The sequence below is a fragment of the Gymnoscopelus braueri genome (genome assembly GCF_963280865.1).
Source record: "Gymnoscopelus braueri genome assembly, chromosome: 16".
Classification (NCBI taxonomy): Eukaryota; Metazoa; Chordata; class Actinopteri; order Myctophiformes; family Myctophidae; genus Gymnoscopelus; species Gymnoscopelus braueri.
Genome location: NC_137616.1, coordinates 49,958,651 through 49,977,033, shown reverse-complemented (window position 1 = coordinate 49,977,033; position 18,383 = coordinate 49,958,651). Strand labels below are relative to the sequence as shown.

General features: G+C 44.9%; 1 protein-coding gene across 1 annotated transcript; it reads right to left on the bottom strand.

Moving 5' to 3' along the window:
- Nucleotides 1–2,762: 2,762 nt before the first annotated feature.
- Nucleotides 2,763–4,229, bottom strand: LOC308103066 (nuclear factor 7, brain-like; the record flags this gene model as incomplete). Its single annotated transcript, XM_080452914.1, has 1 exon — nt 2,763–4,229. One exon carries the CDS (start codon nt 4,227–4,229, stop codon nt 2,763–2,765), a length of 1,467 nt encoding a protein of 488 aa, XP_080309040.1.
- Between the last annotated feature and the right edge of the window lie 14,154 nt (nt 4,230–18,383).

Genomic DNA, 18,383 nt, shown 5'->3' with positions numbered 1-18,383 from the left:
AGGTGTAGAGGGGAAAAAGGGCAGAAAAAGTTGATCTGAAATACACATTTTTACAATATAGAGGGGGTCCCTGCTTCATCTCTCTCACAGTTAGGGGGTCCTTGGCCTGAAAACGTTGAAGACCCCTGGCATACGCATGTTTATTCCCATGTTGTTGTCTCTCATTGTATTGGCCCAGTGAGTCTGGGTCTCAAACTATGGGTTCTTCATGGGACATTCCTATATGTGGTAAAACTCCCACAGCTGTGGGATGCACCAGTGATTTATAGCAGGCCCCCTTCATGGCATTTCATGGCAGTCCAGTGGTGTGAACTAACTAAGTACATTTACTCAAGTACTGTACTTAAGTAAAATGTTTAGGCACTTTTACTTTAGTATTTCCAATTGTCTATACTTTTATTACTTCTACTCCACTACGTCGCAGAGGCAAATATTGCACCTTTACTCCGCTATAATTATTTGAAAACTTTAGTTACTAGTTACTTTGCAGATATAAATTATAACATTATAAAACATACATTAACCACTTTAGCCCTATTTTACACCTAGGCAATTTGAAAATAGCCGATCTACAAGCTCACAACGCGTCGCATCGCGACGCGTTGTGAGATTGTAGATCTGCTATTTTACAACACATACCAATACTTTTGTACTTTTACTCAAGTACATTTTGAATTCCGGACTTTTACTTGTAACAGAGTACTTCTACTTTTACTTCAGTAAAACATTCGAGTACTTTTCCCACCACTGGTTGAGTCAGTTTGGAGACCAACTGTAGGTCCTTGTGATACATCCCATTGGGCAATAAAGGTATCGCCTTCCGCTGAGTAAGATGCAGTCCTCTCTGTTAGGTGGGGGAGGTGGGGGGGGGGGTGAGTCTAGATTTGTCTTCAAACTCCACATCACATCTTTGTTGCTATATTTATTATTGTGATGATTTAATTCATACCTTGAAACCCAAATGATTCATGTTACCTATTATATTAATATATATTATATATATATATATAAACCCAAATGTTACCTGTTATCTATTATATTAATACATATTATTATACAGTATATCCACTTGGTGCCTCGTGGCACATAAGGCCTTCACAGAGCGCTTACACTTTTCTCTCTCAGCTGCTGCAGATTAATGATTAATAACCATCACTATCTACGTAATCTACCTTATTGTAATCATGACATTATTGTTAGTATTACTATCAGTGGTGGAAGAATCAGTCATGTTTGTTTTTGTTTTCTTTAATTGAGTAAAAGTAGCAATACCAAAGTAAAAGTCCTGCATTCAAAACCTCACAATTGTACAAAAGTATTATCATCAACATTAACTCTTTCAGTGCCAAGAGTATTTTCATAAAGTACTCCCAAACTGCCAGGAATTTGCGTTTTTTTTTATTTTTAAATTTTGTAATTTTTCATTCAAATAAATGATCTGATTGGGGTTTTAAACCCATAATACAGTTCTACCAGTAGAGAGCAACAAATCACACATTGATGATCTCGCTGGCTCACTCGCCCCCTCCCAAACAGGCTCACGTCATATCCGGTCAGAACCGGATGTTGACATTTTTGACAATCGTTGATCGCGCTAAATTACGATGTAATACACGACTACGATGACTGATCGTCACCCAGACCAAAGAGAGTAGACGTGGACCTCTCCGTTTGTTTTTTATAACGTGTGAAAAACCGTGACTTTCCCTATTCTGGCCGAAAATCACCGGAGAAAAACAACGTGACCCGGAAATGAAATTTTTTTTTTCACATCCATTTCCGGGTGAGTCTGATGTAGTCAGGAAGCGAAAGTGATCATGAAAAATACACAGAATAGCGCGACCACAGTCAAAAGTAAAAACTCGGGATTTCTCGTGCTGGCACTGAGGGTACTCGGGAAAAACTCGGGATATGTCGGGGCGTGGCACTGAGAGAGTTAAAGAAGCAAAATAAAAATAGTCATTATGCTGAATTCAGAACCATATCATTCTATTGGATTATAACTATTGATCATAAACCACATAAGCCCTATTTAATGCTCAGGCTATTCACAAAATAGCAGATCTACAAGCATCACGGCACATTTCTCAGCTTGTAGATCTGCTATTTTTGAAAAACAATTCAAATCTTTTTATTTAATGATTAGATTAATTACTAATCTAAATCTGCAAAGTAACTACATTAGTAAGTAAAGCTGTCAAAAACATGTAGGGGAGTAAAAAGTACATTTGATTATATATTACATATATTGTAGTATATAAGTATTGTAATATATAAGTATTGTAATATATAAGTATTGTAATATATAAGTATTGTCTCTGCCGGCTGTAAACCTCATATGTCCAAAACTGTTATTTTTCAGGACGATAATTTAAAAATATCAATAGTAGCAGATCTACAAGCTCAAAACGTGTTGCTTCACGCCACGTTTCGGGCTTGTAGATCTGCTACTTTTGATACTTTAGTGTGACAATGTAGTTTGATCAGTTAGGACATTAATTTACAAAAAAACACAAAGTTAAAATATGGAGATAAGAGGTTTCTGCCTGACAGCAACGATAAGTATAATACAGTATCAATATATGGAAATACAAAAATACCTTGAAATGTTACTTATTATTGATCATAGACAATATTCAGTCATTGTATAAACAATAGATCCATAAGAACATGACATGTTGATGACATCACATGAAGAAGGCTTTAAAACATAAAAGTTAATATTGTATGTTCTTCTAGACCACAACATAATCACATAGATTCTATTCTTCTTCATCATCATCATCATCATCATCATCATCATCATATCTAATCACTTTCACAGTGATCTTCCCAGGTACTATCTTCAGAGGGACAGTATCAGCAGTGCTAATGTATGGAAAGAGTGTGTCAGTGAAAGTGTGTGTGAAGGTGTGTATGTGTGTGTTAGAATCAGGATCAGAGAATGACAGCTTTCCTTCATTCCAGTCCAGCTGGACTCTGATCCTCTGAGGATTCTGCTTCAATGAGAGATCAGTGGTTGACCCTGATGAGGAGAATGCTGTGTATTTACCTTTATATAACTCTATTCTCCAGTATTGACCCCCTCTGTCTCCCTTCCTCTGGTAAGACTCTGCTAACACACCCAGTATCCAGCCTGTATTGTCTCCAACCTCAACATCCCAGCTGTGAGTCCCTGAGTTAAAGCCCTCAGAACCCAGGACAATGGCCGCATGGTCGAACCTCTCTGGGTTGTCAGGAAGCTGCTGTCTTTCTCCACGTCTCATACTGGTCAGATCATCAGACAGGGTGTATACTGGATGGGCAGTGTTTGCGTCCAGGATGACAGGAGTGTAGCAGACAATGTCCTTCATCTTGTCCCAGACTCTGAAGGTCAGGTTGCTCAGGTGTTTGGTCACGTCTATCAGTGATCCTGAGACCAGCTGTGGGTCCTGCAGTGTGAACTGGACTCTTTCCATTGTGGTCTTGTAGTTCTGCAGGAATGAGATGTGTTCAGCTCTCAGTTCCTCCGCTATGGCTCCGATTGTGTTTGAAAGGGTTAATGTGTCTCTGTTCAGACCCTCAATCTTCTCCTTCATCATCTGACTTTTCCGCTGCACTTCATCCCTCAGTGCAGTAATGCTGGCCTCCTCTTCCTCTTGCAGAAACTGATGAAGCTTCTTAAACTGTTCCTTAATCTGCCTCTTTGTGTGCCGGGCCTGGACCTTAATGTGTTTTGCTGTTTGGTCACTTTTTGTTTTAATTGTATTTAATACCTTCAGTTTGTCCTGTAAAGTCTTCAGTGATTTCTGGACTTCCTCCTTGTGATCCAGAGCAGCTTCATCGATGGGTCTGAAACTGTGGTTGGTGTGTTTTTTAGAATCTCGACACACAACACACAATGGCTGTTGACATTCCAGACAGAACAGTTTGAGTTTCTCAGTATGCAGACTGCAGAGATCCTCAGACCCTCTTTTACGTTTTGAAGCTCTCTTACGTTTTGAAGCTCTCTGTCTCTCCTGTATGAAGGCCTCACACAGGTTCTTCAGAGCCAGGTTACGGGGTAGATGATCTGTTGAATGTATTTCCCTACAAACTGGACATTCCTTTATTGTCTTCCGTCTCCACCATTCCTGCAGACAGGCTTTACAGAAGCTGTGGCTACAAGACAGTACAACAGGATCTTTAAAGATGCCACGACACACAGGACAGGAATAATCCTCTTCTGGAACAGACGACGTGGAAGCCATTTAGTGTCTGAATGAAGCTACAAACACTCTGCTGAATACAGGAAGTCAGTCAGTCGTAGTAACACTTCCTCCTCTAGAATGTGCCCAGAAGTTGTCCTGTAAAGTCTTCAGTGATTTCTGGACTTCCTCCTTGTGATCCAGAGCAGCTTCATCGATGGGTCTGAAACTGTGGTTGGTGTGTTTTTTCACTGTGAATCTTGGTTCTTGTTAAACTCCGGCAACACGTTTTAAGTTATTCTCTGCTGTAGCTGTGGAAGTCGGTCCTCCCTCACTGGAAGTTGTGCGTATGATGTGAAGGCAAATCTTACTGTTCTCACGAGAGGCAACAACAGCTTCACTTTTAGAGAGAGAGAGAGAGAGAGAGAGAGAGAGAGAGAGAGAGAGAGAGAGAGAGAGAGAGAGAGAGAGACACACAGAGAGAGAGCCTATAAATTATCAATTGTAATGCTTTGTATGGAATGTCCTCTCCAGGCTCAGTGTAGCCAGTGGTGGAAAGTAACTAAGTACGTTTACTTAAGTACTGTACTTGTACAATTTTGAGGTATTTGTACTTTACTTGAGTATTTCCAATTTCCAATACTTTTACTTCTACTCCACTACATCTCAGAGGAAAATATTGTACTTTTACTCCACTACATTTATTTGAAAACTTTAGTTACTAGTTACTTTTCAGATGTAAATTATGATATTATGAAACATACATTAACCACTTTAACCCTATTTTATACCTAGGCTATTTGAAAATAGCCGATCTACGAGCTCACAACGCGTCGCATCGCGACGCGTTGTGAGCTTGTAGATCTGCTATTTTCAAATATTTAGTACTTTTACTTTTGGTACTTTAAGTACATTTTGATGCCAATACTTTTGTATTTTTACTCAAGTAAATTTTGAATTCTGGACTTTTACTTGTAACAGAGTACATTTATATTGCAGTATTGGTACTTTTACTTAAGTAAATAATTTCAGTACTTTTTCCACCACTGAGTGTAGCCAACAGGCCAGCAGCCAACAGCTGCTGGCCTTCTCCCTCGCCCACTGCCCCCCCGACAGCATCCACGGGCTCCTGGGGGCCTCCAGTGACCTCTCACCTCTCACCTCTCTGCCTCAGCTTAACACTCCATTAGCTCTCTGGTGTCTCTCTCTCTCTCTCTCTCTCTCTCTCTCTCTCTCTCTCTCTCTCTCTCTCTCAAACCAAAGTGAAGTGGTCTGTTGTTCATCAATACTGCAACGTAGACGTACTCTGTTACAAGTAAGAGTCTGGAATTCAAAATGTACTTGAGTAAAAGTGCAAAGGTATTGGTATCAAAATATACTTAAAGTAACAAAAGTAAAAGTACTAAAATGTTTTTTTATAGCTGATCTGCTCAGATCAGCTATATTCAAATAGCCTAGCTATACAAAAGGGCTAAAGTGGTTCATGTATGTTTTATAATGTAATCATTTATATCTGCAAAGTAACTAGTAACTAAAGTTTGCAAATAATTGGAGTAAAAGTACAATATGTTCCTCTGAGATGTAGTGAAGTAAAAGTATAGACAATTGGAAATACTCCAGTAAAGTAAAAGTACCTCAACATTGTACTTAAGTACAGTACTTGAGTAAATGTACTTAGTTACTTTACACCACTGCTGTTGTTGCCTGTTAGTGGTGAGACAACCTTTTGACTTCCTCCTCTACAGCTGTGTGTGTGTGTGTGTGTGTGTGTGTGTGTGTGTGTGTGTGTGTGTGTGTGTGTGTGTGTGTGTGTGTGTGTGTGTGTGTGGTGTGTGTGTGTGTGTGTGTGTGTGTGTGTGTGTGTGTGTAAAATAGTGTAAAGAAAACAGCTCTGTGGTTCTCTGCTCACAGCTCATTCCTGTGACTTTCAGACACAACGTCTGCTTCCAAACAGGCTTCTGTTTTATTCCACCTCACTCTGACCGTCTGGTGTGTTGTCCTATAGTTAACTACTAACATTAAACACTCTGACCGTCTGGTGTGTTGTCCTATAGTAACTACTAACATTAAACACTCTGACCGTCTGGTGTGTTGTCCTATAGTAACTATTAACATTAAACACTCTGACCGTCTGGTGTGTTGTCCTATAGTTAACTATTAACATTAAACACTCTGACCGTCTGGTGTGTTGTCCTATAGTTAACTATTAACACAAGTAAGACGTGCGAATACGGGAAGCGAACGCAGCCCTATTTTTTGTGTTTTTTAAATGGTTATGTTGTGTATTTACGGACTTGTAATCCGTGTTATTTCACCGTGATGGGGAGAGCGTAGAGAGAAAGTCACGTGACTGCCTCCGCCTCGTATTGAAGTTAATGGGGGGGTATGGTTCTCCTATGCACGGAGTTGCGGAGTTCCCAGTCATCTATGCAAGGAATTGCCGTTTGTCAATCCATGGTATTTCACCGTGTTTGGGGGGCGATCGGGTTGGTTTCATAGTAGATCTGTCAGCAGCCAATGAGAGCGCGAGTCACATGGGGGCTCGGCTGCACACAGGCAGTGCACACAGAGGCTCACACAGAGACACAGAGCCAGCACGGTTTGATAGTAAGCTGCACTTGGGCGCGCTTCGCCACGCCTCCTTCCGCGTTCGCAATTAAACATATTCCACCCTGATTGCCTAAGATTGGGTTCCAAAGTTTGTAGGATTGGTTAGTTTTGAACAAAATGCCTCAAATCATGAACGCAGTGTGCAAAAAAAAAAAAATCAAATCAGCCTCATGGTGGCGCTATAATAGGCCCTTTTGCGTTTTTACCTATAACTGCACCGATTTGCGTGAAAGTTTGCACGCACACTCCCTAGAGGCCAAGGAAGAACCTTTGCCCTGCATTTTTCACATTTGGATTTTAGAGCACTACCAGGTGGCCGATCTGTGCAAAACATTTTTTGCACAGATCCCCCCCCACAAACACACGCATTGTCCCACATAAGCAGTACTTCTGTCCCTCAAATGAACAGTTTGGATTGGATCTGGTCACCCTAGGCGTTTCTTAGAGCATTATGTAAAAAAAAAGAATACTGGCCTCTGCTAAAATGTCATACTGTACGATATCATAGAATATAGCTTTATTTGATTCCGCTTAAATCACACGAGATGTGTGGTAGACATCTGTCTGAATTAAACATAATTCATTTGCATGCAGTTTTCTTTACAGATCTCTATATGTCATTATGAACTTGTATGGAGGGTTTTCTCAAAGTATCATTTAATACAATGTACTATGTAGTGGGGGTCCCTGCTTGGTCTCTCTCTCAGCTAAGGGGTCCTTGGCCTGAAACAACCTCAAAGACATAAGGAATATAAGGGAATGCCTAAAGCCATAGGATACATTAAAATACATCAATATCATGCTGATGTTTTTTGTCTTTTGTGATGTAGTGAGTCTTTCAATACATGTCTGGGATTAACCAAGGAGGACGTATGGTTAATGTGGTCCTTATTCTGAAACACATGCATTGTTGAACACATGAATGTATGCTGTCAGGCTCACCTACTGCATTACAATGCATGTTTTTATTCATTTATTTTATTTTCATTATTATTTTTAATTAATGCACGTATGGAGTCAGTTTATAAAATACACGCATAATTGATTTCCAAATAATTTACTGGAGGGACAACTTAATGTATTCCTTCTTTTGATAAGAGGGTTTAGGACCCATCCGTGGCGAAAAGTTTTTCTTTCCGTCGTGAAAATGTGTCTTTCGCTGTGACGCCATGCTGTGGAAAACACGCCCATAGGCTAAGCTCTGCAGGACGTGCCGTGATTGGCTGGCGAGACACATGATGAAATGAACTTCAAACTTCGCAGACGCGTTGTGATTGGCTAGTGAGACAGACGCATGATGAAATGTAAACAATGTAAGCAGGTCACTTCGCAGGACGTGCTGTGATTGGCTACCGAGATGCATGATGAAATTAATAACTCATAAATAGCACCGCTCACTTCACACTGGGTGTGATTTTTATTTTAAGTTGGAGGGGACATGTCCCCACTGTCCCTGCCACGATCAGCATCCATGTTGACATGAGAGATGATCAGAGGAGCAGAGTTTGTACCACCATTATTTAAACTAGGACTGAAGTATGGATATAGTTTCTCAGTGAAGGTGCAGCCAGTGAAGGTGTAGAGATTAACTCTGGCCTCCACATCATAAAAGGAGACCAGACCCTCCTCATAATCCACAAACACTCCCACTTTCTGGACCTCCTCTCTTACAGGGAGGAGGACAGAAGGGCCAGCACCAGCCTTGTACTCATTTCTATTCCTCAACATTATAGTCCAGTAACCATTGTTGGGGGTATATGTAATTGATCCCTTCCTGTTGATGGACTCTCTGGCCACTCCTACATCCCAGTCAGTCTTACTTGTAACCTGAACCTCATAGTAAAACCTTCCTGAGGAGAAGCTTTGTTTTCCTAAGACACAGGTGCATGGAGAGAATCTCTCTGTGTTGTCTGGGAGATTCTTCCATATGTTTCCATGACTCACTTGTTTTCCATCCTCAGACAGGATGAGGGAGGGATGTGCTGTATCAGGGTCCAGAGTCACGTCCACTGAATATTGCTGTATCCTCCTCAGATCAACATCACACAGGTTCCTCTCCATCTCTTGACCGAGTGTCTTCTCCATCTCTTGACTGAGTGTCTTCTCCATCTCTTGACCGAGTGTCTTCTCCATCTCTTGACTGAGTGTCTTCTCCATCTCTTGACTGAGTGTCTTCTCCATCTCTTGACTGAGTGTCTTCTCCATCTCTTGACTGAGTGTCTTCTTCAGCTGAGCCACAGCTGTCCTCACAGTGTAATAGTGTATTGTATCAGCAGTGATTCTGGGGTGTCTTCAACCAGTGATATCTGCCTTTTACAATCCAGGAATGTTTATGATGTGATTACAGCAGAATATTAAGTTGTAATGGTTTATCTTTCTATGTGTGATCTAATAGTCTGTCTTTCAGTGTGTGAGGCTCTCTTCTCTGTGACTAATGCTCCTCACACTCTGTGTAATCAGCCTTTAAGTCAAGCTGACTGAAATCTGACCTCATCAAATATGACGTCAGTCTTGCCCAAATATGGAGTTCCACACGGCTCCAGAATGACCTTCAGGAATATTGGTTGTGTGGGTGTCTGCATGTGTGCAGACACCCACACAACCAGTGTGCACAGTGTGCACGCACGCACGCACGCACGCACGCACACACGCACACACACACACACACATACACACACACACACGCACACACGCACGCACACACACACACACACACACACACACACACACACATGGATTTGACATTCTCAACACCCACCTGTAGACTCACCAAAGCACTTATCCAGGATATTTGTGTTTTTTTTTCTTTTTCCCAACATTTTTATCCCACGATTTTGTAACCCTATTTTTTACACCCAGTGCCAATTGTCTATGTAATCCTGGGCACTACCTTCCCTCTGCCAACCTAGGGAGGCCAGGGCCGAGCTCATGCCTCCTTCAATGCATGAGAGCCAACTGACCTTCTTGTCACCCGACAGGGGGGAGTTTCCCTGGTTGGACGTAGCGCGTGGAAGGAACACGTTATTCCAACCAGTTCCCTTCCCCTCCATCAGGCGCCCCGGCTGGCCAGGGGGAGGCAGTATAGTGACCAGGTCTTGTTATTTTTAATGTATTCATTATTATTAATACTTCCATTGCCATTGACGTAAATCTACGTCAACAAAAAAGAAATGACATTACGCTAGAGGGCGCTCAACATCTGAATGATCCCTTGACTGCGAGAGAAGGAACGAACGGATGTGACGTCATCCCATTCACATCCGTCCATTCCTATGTTATGAGATGTAGAAAAACACGTCCAGCTCGGATTTCTTTTTTTTTGTGAAAACGAGCCTTATTCAACTGACCATAATAACGGAATGGACGATCGCGGTAAAAGAAATTTTATGTTCAGTGGATAGACAGGACCCTCCCCCCCTCCCCCCCAGACATCCTTTGTTTACATCCGTGTCCAGATCGTGGCTCCCGTGGCTCCTCCCCTGGATCGTCAGAATATGGTAAACGCTGGCAGCAGCGGAATAATTAATTAATTAATACCTGGCATTGAATGGTATTTAACCCATTAAGACCTGAGGCGATTCTTACAAATGTTTTCGAGATCCTAACAGTTTTTTGAAAGAAAATCTAAAAATAAATGTTTGAAAAAAGATTTAAAAAAAATAGCAGATCTACAAGCTCACAGCGGGCTTGTATATCTGCTATTTTTGAATAGCCAAATAAATCTAAAGTTCCAGGTCTTTATGGGTTAAGAAAAAAAGAACAAGAAAGGAATACCTTCAACAGACATTGATGAGACAATCTTCTAAATATGGCCAACAGCTCTGCAATATTTTATCAACTTGTATGGAGGGTTTTCTCAAAGTAACATCATTTAATACAATGTACTATGTAGTGGGGGTCCCTGCTTGGTCTCTCTCTCTCTCAGCTAAGGGGTCCTCGGACTTAAAAACCTCAAAGACATAAGGAATATAAGGGAATGCCCAAAGCAATAGGATACATTAAAATACATCAATATGCTGATGTTTTTTGTCTTTTGTGATGTAGTGAGTCTTTCAATACATGTCTGGGATTAACCAAGGAGGACGTATGGTTAATGTGGTCCTTATTCTGAAACACATGCATTGTTGAACACATGAATGTATGCTGTCAGGCTCACCTACTGCATTACAATACATGTTTTTATTCATTTATTTTATTTTCATTATTATTTTTAATTAATGCACGTATGGAGTCAGTTTATAAAATACACGCATCATTTATTTCCAAATAATTTACTGGAGGGACAACTTAATGTATTCCTTATTTTCTAAGTTGGAGGGGACATGTCCCCACTGTCCCTGCCACGATCAGCATCCATGCAGGGCCGGACTGGGACCAAAATTCAGCCCTGGCATTTTGGTCCGGACCGGCCCACCCCCGCCCCCCCCTGGGCCGTTTTGTCAACGGGGGGGGCGGGGCGTTTCACTGTTTCAGCAGCCCAGCCCTGCACATGAACTCTGCAGCCGCACTGAGGCCCCTGCTGGAAAGCATCCCAGCCCAAACATTAACGTAACTAATAATTTGGCCGCGCGACCCGGAAATGACCGTAATAATCCTTTTTTTTTTTTTTTTTTGTGGCCCAGTGGCCCACTGGCCCAGCGGCCCACCTGGCATTTGTCCGGTACAACAAATGGCCAGTCCGCCGCTGCATCCATGTTGACATGAGAGATGATCAGAGGCGGAGAGTTTGTACCACCATCATTTAAACAGGGACTGAAGTATGGATATAGTTTCTCAGTGAAGGTGCAGCCAGTGAAAGAGTAGAGATGAACTCTGACCTCCACATCATAAAAGGAGACCAGACCCTCCTCATAATCCACAAACACTCCCACTTTCTGGATCTCCTCTCTTACAGGGAGGAGGACAGCAGGGCCAGCAGCAGCCGCATACTCATTTCTATTCCTCAACCCTATAGTCCAGTAACCATTGTTGGGGCCCAGTGTGATGTCTCCCTTCCTGTTGATGGACTCTCTGGCCACTCCTAGATCCCAGTCAGTCCCTTTAACCTGAACCTCATAGTAAAACCTTCCTGAGGAGAAGCTTTGTTTTCCTAAGACATCGATACATGTAGAGAATCTCTCTGTGTTGTCTGGGACATTCATATGGCTGTTTCCATGACTCACTTGTTTTCCATCCTCAGACAGGATGAGGGAGGGATGTGCTGTATCAGGGTCCAGAGTCACATCCACTGAATATTGCTGGATCCTCCTCAGATCAACATCACACAGGTTCCTCTCCATCTCTTGACTGAGTGTCGTCTCCATCTCTTGACTGAGTGTCTTCTCCATCTCTTGACTGAGTGTCTTCTCCATCTCTTGACCGAGTGTCGTCTCCATCTCTTGACCGAGTGTCGTCTCCATCTCTTGACCGAGTGTCTTCTCCATCTCTTGACCGAGTGTCTTCTCCATCTCTTGACCGAGTGTCTTCTCCATTTCTTGACTGAGTGTCGTCTCCATCTCTTGACCGAGTGTCGTCTCCATCTCTTGACCGAGTGTCGTCTCCATCTCTTGACCGAGTGTCGTCTCCATCTCTTGACCGAGTGTCGTCTCCATCTCTTGACCGAGTGTCTTCTCCATCTCTTGACCGAGTGTCTTCTCCATCTCTTGACCGAGTGTCTTCTCCATCTCTTGACCGAGTGTCTTCTCCATCTCTTGACTGAGTGTCTTCTCCAGCTGAGCCACAGCTGTCCTCACAGTCCACCCTTAATTGTAAATAGTGTATGGTGGTTCTGGGGTGTCTTCAACCAGTGATGTCTGTCTTTACAATCCAGGAATGTTTATGATGTGATTACAGCAGAATATGAAGTTGTAAGGGTTTATCTTTCTATGTGTGATCTAATAGTCTGTCTTTCAGTGTGTGAGGCTCTCTTCTCTTTGACTAATGCTCCTCACCCTCTGTGTAATCAGCTTTTAAGTCAAACTGACTGAACCATCAACTGACTGACCTCATCAACTATGACGTCAGTCTTGCCCAAATATGGAGTTCCACGCGGCTCCAGAATGACCTTCAGGACTATTGGTTGTGTGTGCATGTGTGCGTTTGTGTGTGTGTATGTAGATATCAGAAAAAAGGCCAGGTGTTCTGCTAAATTACCCCCCCCCCCCCCCCACACACACACACACACACACACACACACACACACACACACACACACACACACACACACACACACACACACACACTTTTACATTACCATACTGTATACATATAATTTGACCACATGGTCGCTTAAATGTAATTAACTTTCTGAGGATGGCATTTGACACACATGATGGAACACAGAGGAACACACACACACACACACACACACACACACACACACACACACACACACACACACACACACACACACACACACACACACACACACATATATTGAAATGGCTCTGACCTTCTTCCTTGAGTGGAAGGAAAGAGGAGCAATGATGAAAAACAGAGAGATAGGGAGAGGAGGGGATAGAAGACAGCAGTAGAAGTAGATAAGTGTCTCCACTGACACTCAAGGTCAAGAGTGTTACAGCAGGAATCGTGCAAGAAACGCGCACACAGCAGCACACTACACACCATCAATACTCGTGTACCGCTGTGCACACTGTGAAGACTGAACCAAACCAACACTCGGAGACAGTATTTGCGAAGGCCTCACAGGGCGTTTTATTCAGGAAGTAATGGCACCTCCAAAGGGGGGAAACCCCTGGTGCCGTTTGTTTATACGTTTCAAATCATAAACCACAATAAACTTTCACCCCTTAGGGCTCAGTGTCATTAATCGTCCATGCGTATTCCCCTCTCGCACTCTGCGTGGGTTTCCAGTCCATGAACGGTCCGTTAATACGTCGGGTCCTAGGTTGCCTACAACAGAAACATATAACCATTAGACTCCGAGTTACATAACACCAGGTAATGAGGAGGAGAATAAGTGGGGGTTCGCTTACCGCCTGTGCACCTGTCTGGTCAGTGTGGACAGTCAGGCCATACTGAGGCAGAGACGGTGCTTTTGGTTTGTTTGTGCGCTCCACAGCTGGGCGACGCAGGTGAACTCTCCTCCTCGGGACGAGCCGGTCGCTTTGGGGAGTGGGAACTCCGCGAACGGGTCGGCGTCGGCGTCTGGCTCTGGCGTGGTCTCCCCCAGGCGTGGGGCTCCCCTTCCTCCTCGCCGGCGGTTGCGTCTCCTTCTGTGGAGTTGCCGCTGGGGGAGGTGTTGCTGGGGGCTCCGAAGGCAGGACAGGCCGGGCGGGGCTCGGTCGGCCTGAGCCGGGGGGGGGGGGTCGTCGGTGCCGACTGCGGAGTGGCGGTCGCGTCAGACCGGGCTCCCAGTACCGGGCTCCCAGTACCGGGCGAAGAGTAGACAGTCCGAGCCAATCAGGAGGGGTATGGGGAGGTTCGGCACGACCCCCGCTGGCACCACCGCGTTCCCCCGGGGCGTCTGGATGTGGCTAACCGGGTAGTGCCGCAGGTCGCCGTGAACGCACGTGACTGGGACGGTGGCCTTCTCCAGCGGCCCTGCCAGGGCGGCATGGACCAGGGTGACGGCACTCCCCGAATCCAGGAGAGTGTGCGTGTCTGTCCCTTCCACCTTCACTGGCAGGGAGGTGTGGCGCCTCGAGCTGCCTCCCGAGTGGAGACAGGCCCGCGCCCCATCGGCGCTGGAGGCGGTGGGCATGGCGACGTCTCGGTCCCACGGGTCCGGGCAGCTCCGAGCGAGGTGGTCCTGCTTGCCGCATACATAGCAGCGCCTGGTCGGTAGGCCTCGACCGGGCCGGTCGGAGGCCGAGTTCCTCCGTCGTGGAGGGGAGCGGTTGGGCGGCGGCGTCCTCTTCTGCTCGCGGCCGGTGCGCTCCTCGGGACCGCCGCGCGGCGCGTCCACCTTGGTAGTTTTTAGCATCTCCACGCTAACCTGGTGGTTTTCCAACAGCGCCACCAGTTCTTCCAGGGAGCTGGGGCTGACTTGCGAGGCGTACTTCCGTGCGTCAGGCGGCAATGGCGGGGGGATCTCCCCCGGTGGTCAGCCAACTGTGCGCCACCCTCAGCAGGGCGGCTACCTGCGGCCTCGGAGACTGGGCCCAGTTGTGATATTTCTGGGCCCGTGGCCAAGATCGCGGCCTTTAATTTGGGGGAAATCCCGGGCGTCGGCCATCGTCAGGTCCCGGCATGTTCGCTGGGCTTCGCCGGTCAGGAACGGCGCGAGGAGGGAGGCCCAGTCGGCCACGGGCCACCTTTCCCGGGCGGCGGTGCGCTCGAATGCTTCTAGGTAGGCTTCGATGACGTCATCGGGGGACAGTTTGGTAAGTACGTCGCCCGGTGCCCGTAAGGCCACTGGGTCCCGTGCCATTTTATCAATTAGTTTTTGCACCGCTGATTGTAATGCAGTCTGGCTTCAGGTTGATTCCACAGATAGACGGGCAGTAACGCCCGTCGATGACGCAGCCCAGCTGGGGGCGGGGCCTGGCTGGCCGCGCACCGCCTCTACCCCACTGACTCTCCCCGTTGAGGTGCTTACCTGGCAGGCGGTTGCCTAGCGACACCCCACAACACGCATGCACATGCACACGCACACACACACGCACGCACGCACGCACGCGCCCTGCGCGTCAATCCCGGGGGGGACGGGGGGGTTTCGTCCCCCCCTAGCTTCAGATTGGAGCCCCCCAAGTCAGATTGGATCCCCCCAGACCCCCCCCCCAAGTAATTTAGAATAATAAATACTTATTTAATAGAATCTGAACCCACTTTTGAAATCATGCACTGCACTCATAAACACGATGTATTTTAAAGGATTTATTTGCCCCCCCCCCCCCCCCGTGTAAATCCCAAAATGGTTTGGTCCGCAGCACCGCCTTCCTTCACTGCACGGGGAAAAAACACTCGCCCCAAAACACACTCGCCCCTATTTTTTTCTCCGACCGAGGCCGCCGGATATACCCGGGGCGAGTGTGTTTTGGGACGAGCGTTCTTGTATTCTATTCCGACCACGCAGCAACATGTGGTTTCACCGGTTTGTTTACAAGTCGAATTTGGGGAAGAAAATAATCAGGAGCTCAACAACATAATGAGAGGATACAAGAGATATCTGTGCTAGCTGCAAAGTGTGCATATTTAAGCAAGTATTTTAAAACAGTGAAAGCTACCGAGGAAAAAGAAACAGAAAGTGATAGACCCCCGCTGACTCAAACTAACGACCACAGGAATGACGGGAGTTATCATCAAATCCAAAGATTTGTTGTGAATAATTATAGGTAGTTTGACCAAAACCGAAGTGAAGAGGAGGACACAGAGAATGTCGGTCATCAGTGATCAAAGGATTTAGCAGCTGCAATTTTGATAATGTTAGGAGCAATGCAATGGACCTGGACCAGCCCAGGCAACAGTGACACTACGACCAGGTAGGGTCCAGTGTTTCCAAATGGACTGCAGTCTGCACAGAACCCTATCCATCAGATGCAAAATAGTCTATTTTTTTGCGACCAAAAGACCATGTATTATGCCAAGTACTGTACATAATGAAGTTGACCAAAGTTTCTCAGCTGCATTATATTTGTTATTAGTGTCTGTCTATCCTGAAACAAACCAACTCCAAGTGCGGCTGCCTGGTGATGAGTAAATGTACTAAGTTAATATAAAGAAAACTGTTCTGAACAAAACCCACAAGCCTCTGTGCCAACCTTCTATTCGTTATACTTTACAGTAGCTATTGATAATCGTACATGGTTGATGCTCAATTCCTCTGCTCTGCTCATTATTTGAAACAGCCAGTGGTGGGTAAAATAAATGTTATATTACTCCTACTTGGCAGTTGGCTGTGCCTCGGCCTGTGTTTTGCCTTGAGGTGATCAGGGCTACTCATCCCCAAGTCATTTAGAATAATAAAAAATGAATGTTAAAATAGTATTTTGATATTAATTCAGTAAAATTAGGCAAAATAACATAACCCTAACCTAACCCTAAAACCGAAATAAAGTAACCAAAATCCAAGAAAGAAACCTCCCGAATCCGCCATATAACCAAAAAAAATCGCGCACGCGCGCTTCCCTCATGCACACTTTGCGCGCGAGGGACCCCCTCCAGCCTCAAGACAGATTGACGCCCCTGGCACGCGCGCATACACACACACACACACACACACACAGACACACACACACACACGTGCTACTCTGTGCATCCTAATGGATGTAATAATTCCCCTGCATCCTCCCGCCTCCAGTGAAGCTCTAGTCCATTAAGTTAGAATCTACATCTTTACCTGTAACTCTCTCTGCTTTGACTCTCTCACCCTTCATTTAAACAACTCTTTATCTGCAACTCTCTCTGCTCTGACTCTCTCACCCTTCATTTAAACAACTCTTTACCTGTAACTCTCTCTGCTTTGACTCTCTCACCCTTCATTTAAACAACTCTTTACCTGTAACTCTCTCTGCTTTGACTCTCTCACCCTTCATTTAAACAACTCTTTACCTGTAACTCTCTCTGCTTTGACTCTCTCACCCTTCATTTAAACAACTCTTTACCTGTAACTCTCTCTGCTTTGACTCTCTCACCCTTCATTTAAACAACTCTTTACCTGTAACTCTCTCTGCTTTGACTCTCTCACCCTTCATTTAAACAACTCTTTACCTGCAACTCTCTCTGCTTTGACTCTCTCACCCTTCATTTAAACAACTCTTTACCTGCAACTCTCTCTGCTTTGACTCTCTCACCCTTCATTTAAACAACTCTTTACCTGTAACTCTCTCTGCTTTGACTCTCTCACCCTTCATTTAAACAACTCTTTATCTGCAACTCTCTCTGCTTTGACTCTCTCACCCTTCATTTAAACAACTCTTTACCTGTAACTCTCTCTGCTTTGACTCTCTCACCCTTCATTTAAACAACTCTTTACCTGCAACTCTCTCTGCTTTGACTCTCACCCTGCATTTGAAACTCTTTGCCTTATTTGTAGTTTTGTTCTACTCTGTTCATCTCTCGTTTGGACCTCCCAACTAAATGATTGAGGGAAAGCTCTGTGCATTACTGACCCTCAAAATGACTGTCAACTTACTTAATTGTTAAAACAAATGCTGTGATCAATACCGGAATGCTCCACACTCCATTTATATTCAGCACACTGGAAACACAAGTAAATGAGAAACACAATACCACAATGGAGAACCATACAATGCTGTGTCTCTGCCTCTCTTTCTCTCTCTTCGTCCATCATTCCCTCTGTTCCTTCATCCCTTGTTTCTGGTTGGGAGCATTGTTTCCATGTCATTGTTCAGTCCAAAGGTTTGACCAAACGCCCAATGGCATGGTGGCATATCATTAAACACCGCCACACACTCAGCAGCGTGGCGCCCGACACTCACACACGACCACCGCTGCTTTCCCGGGACAAACTAATGAGGCCATTTTCCCATTTTTGTTTTTGCAATTTTCAGAAGGCGGCAGAAAAAGCACAGAGGCAGAGCCGGCAAATCAACCCGCGCCTTAAATCTCTAACGGTGTACAGAGAGGGAGAACTTGACTGATGTACCTGCATCAAACCAGGCTTTTCAAAGCCTTTAAAAGCCTTTTTTTTTCTCCAAGGACCCT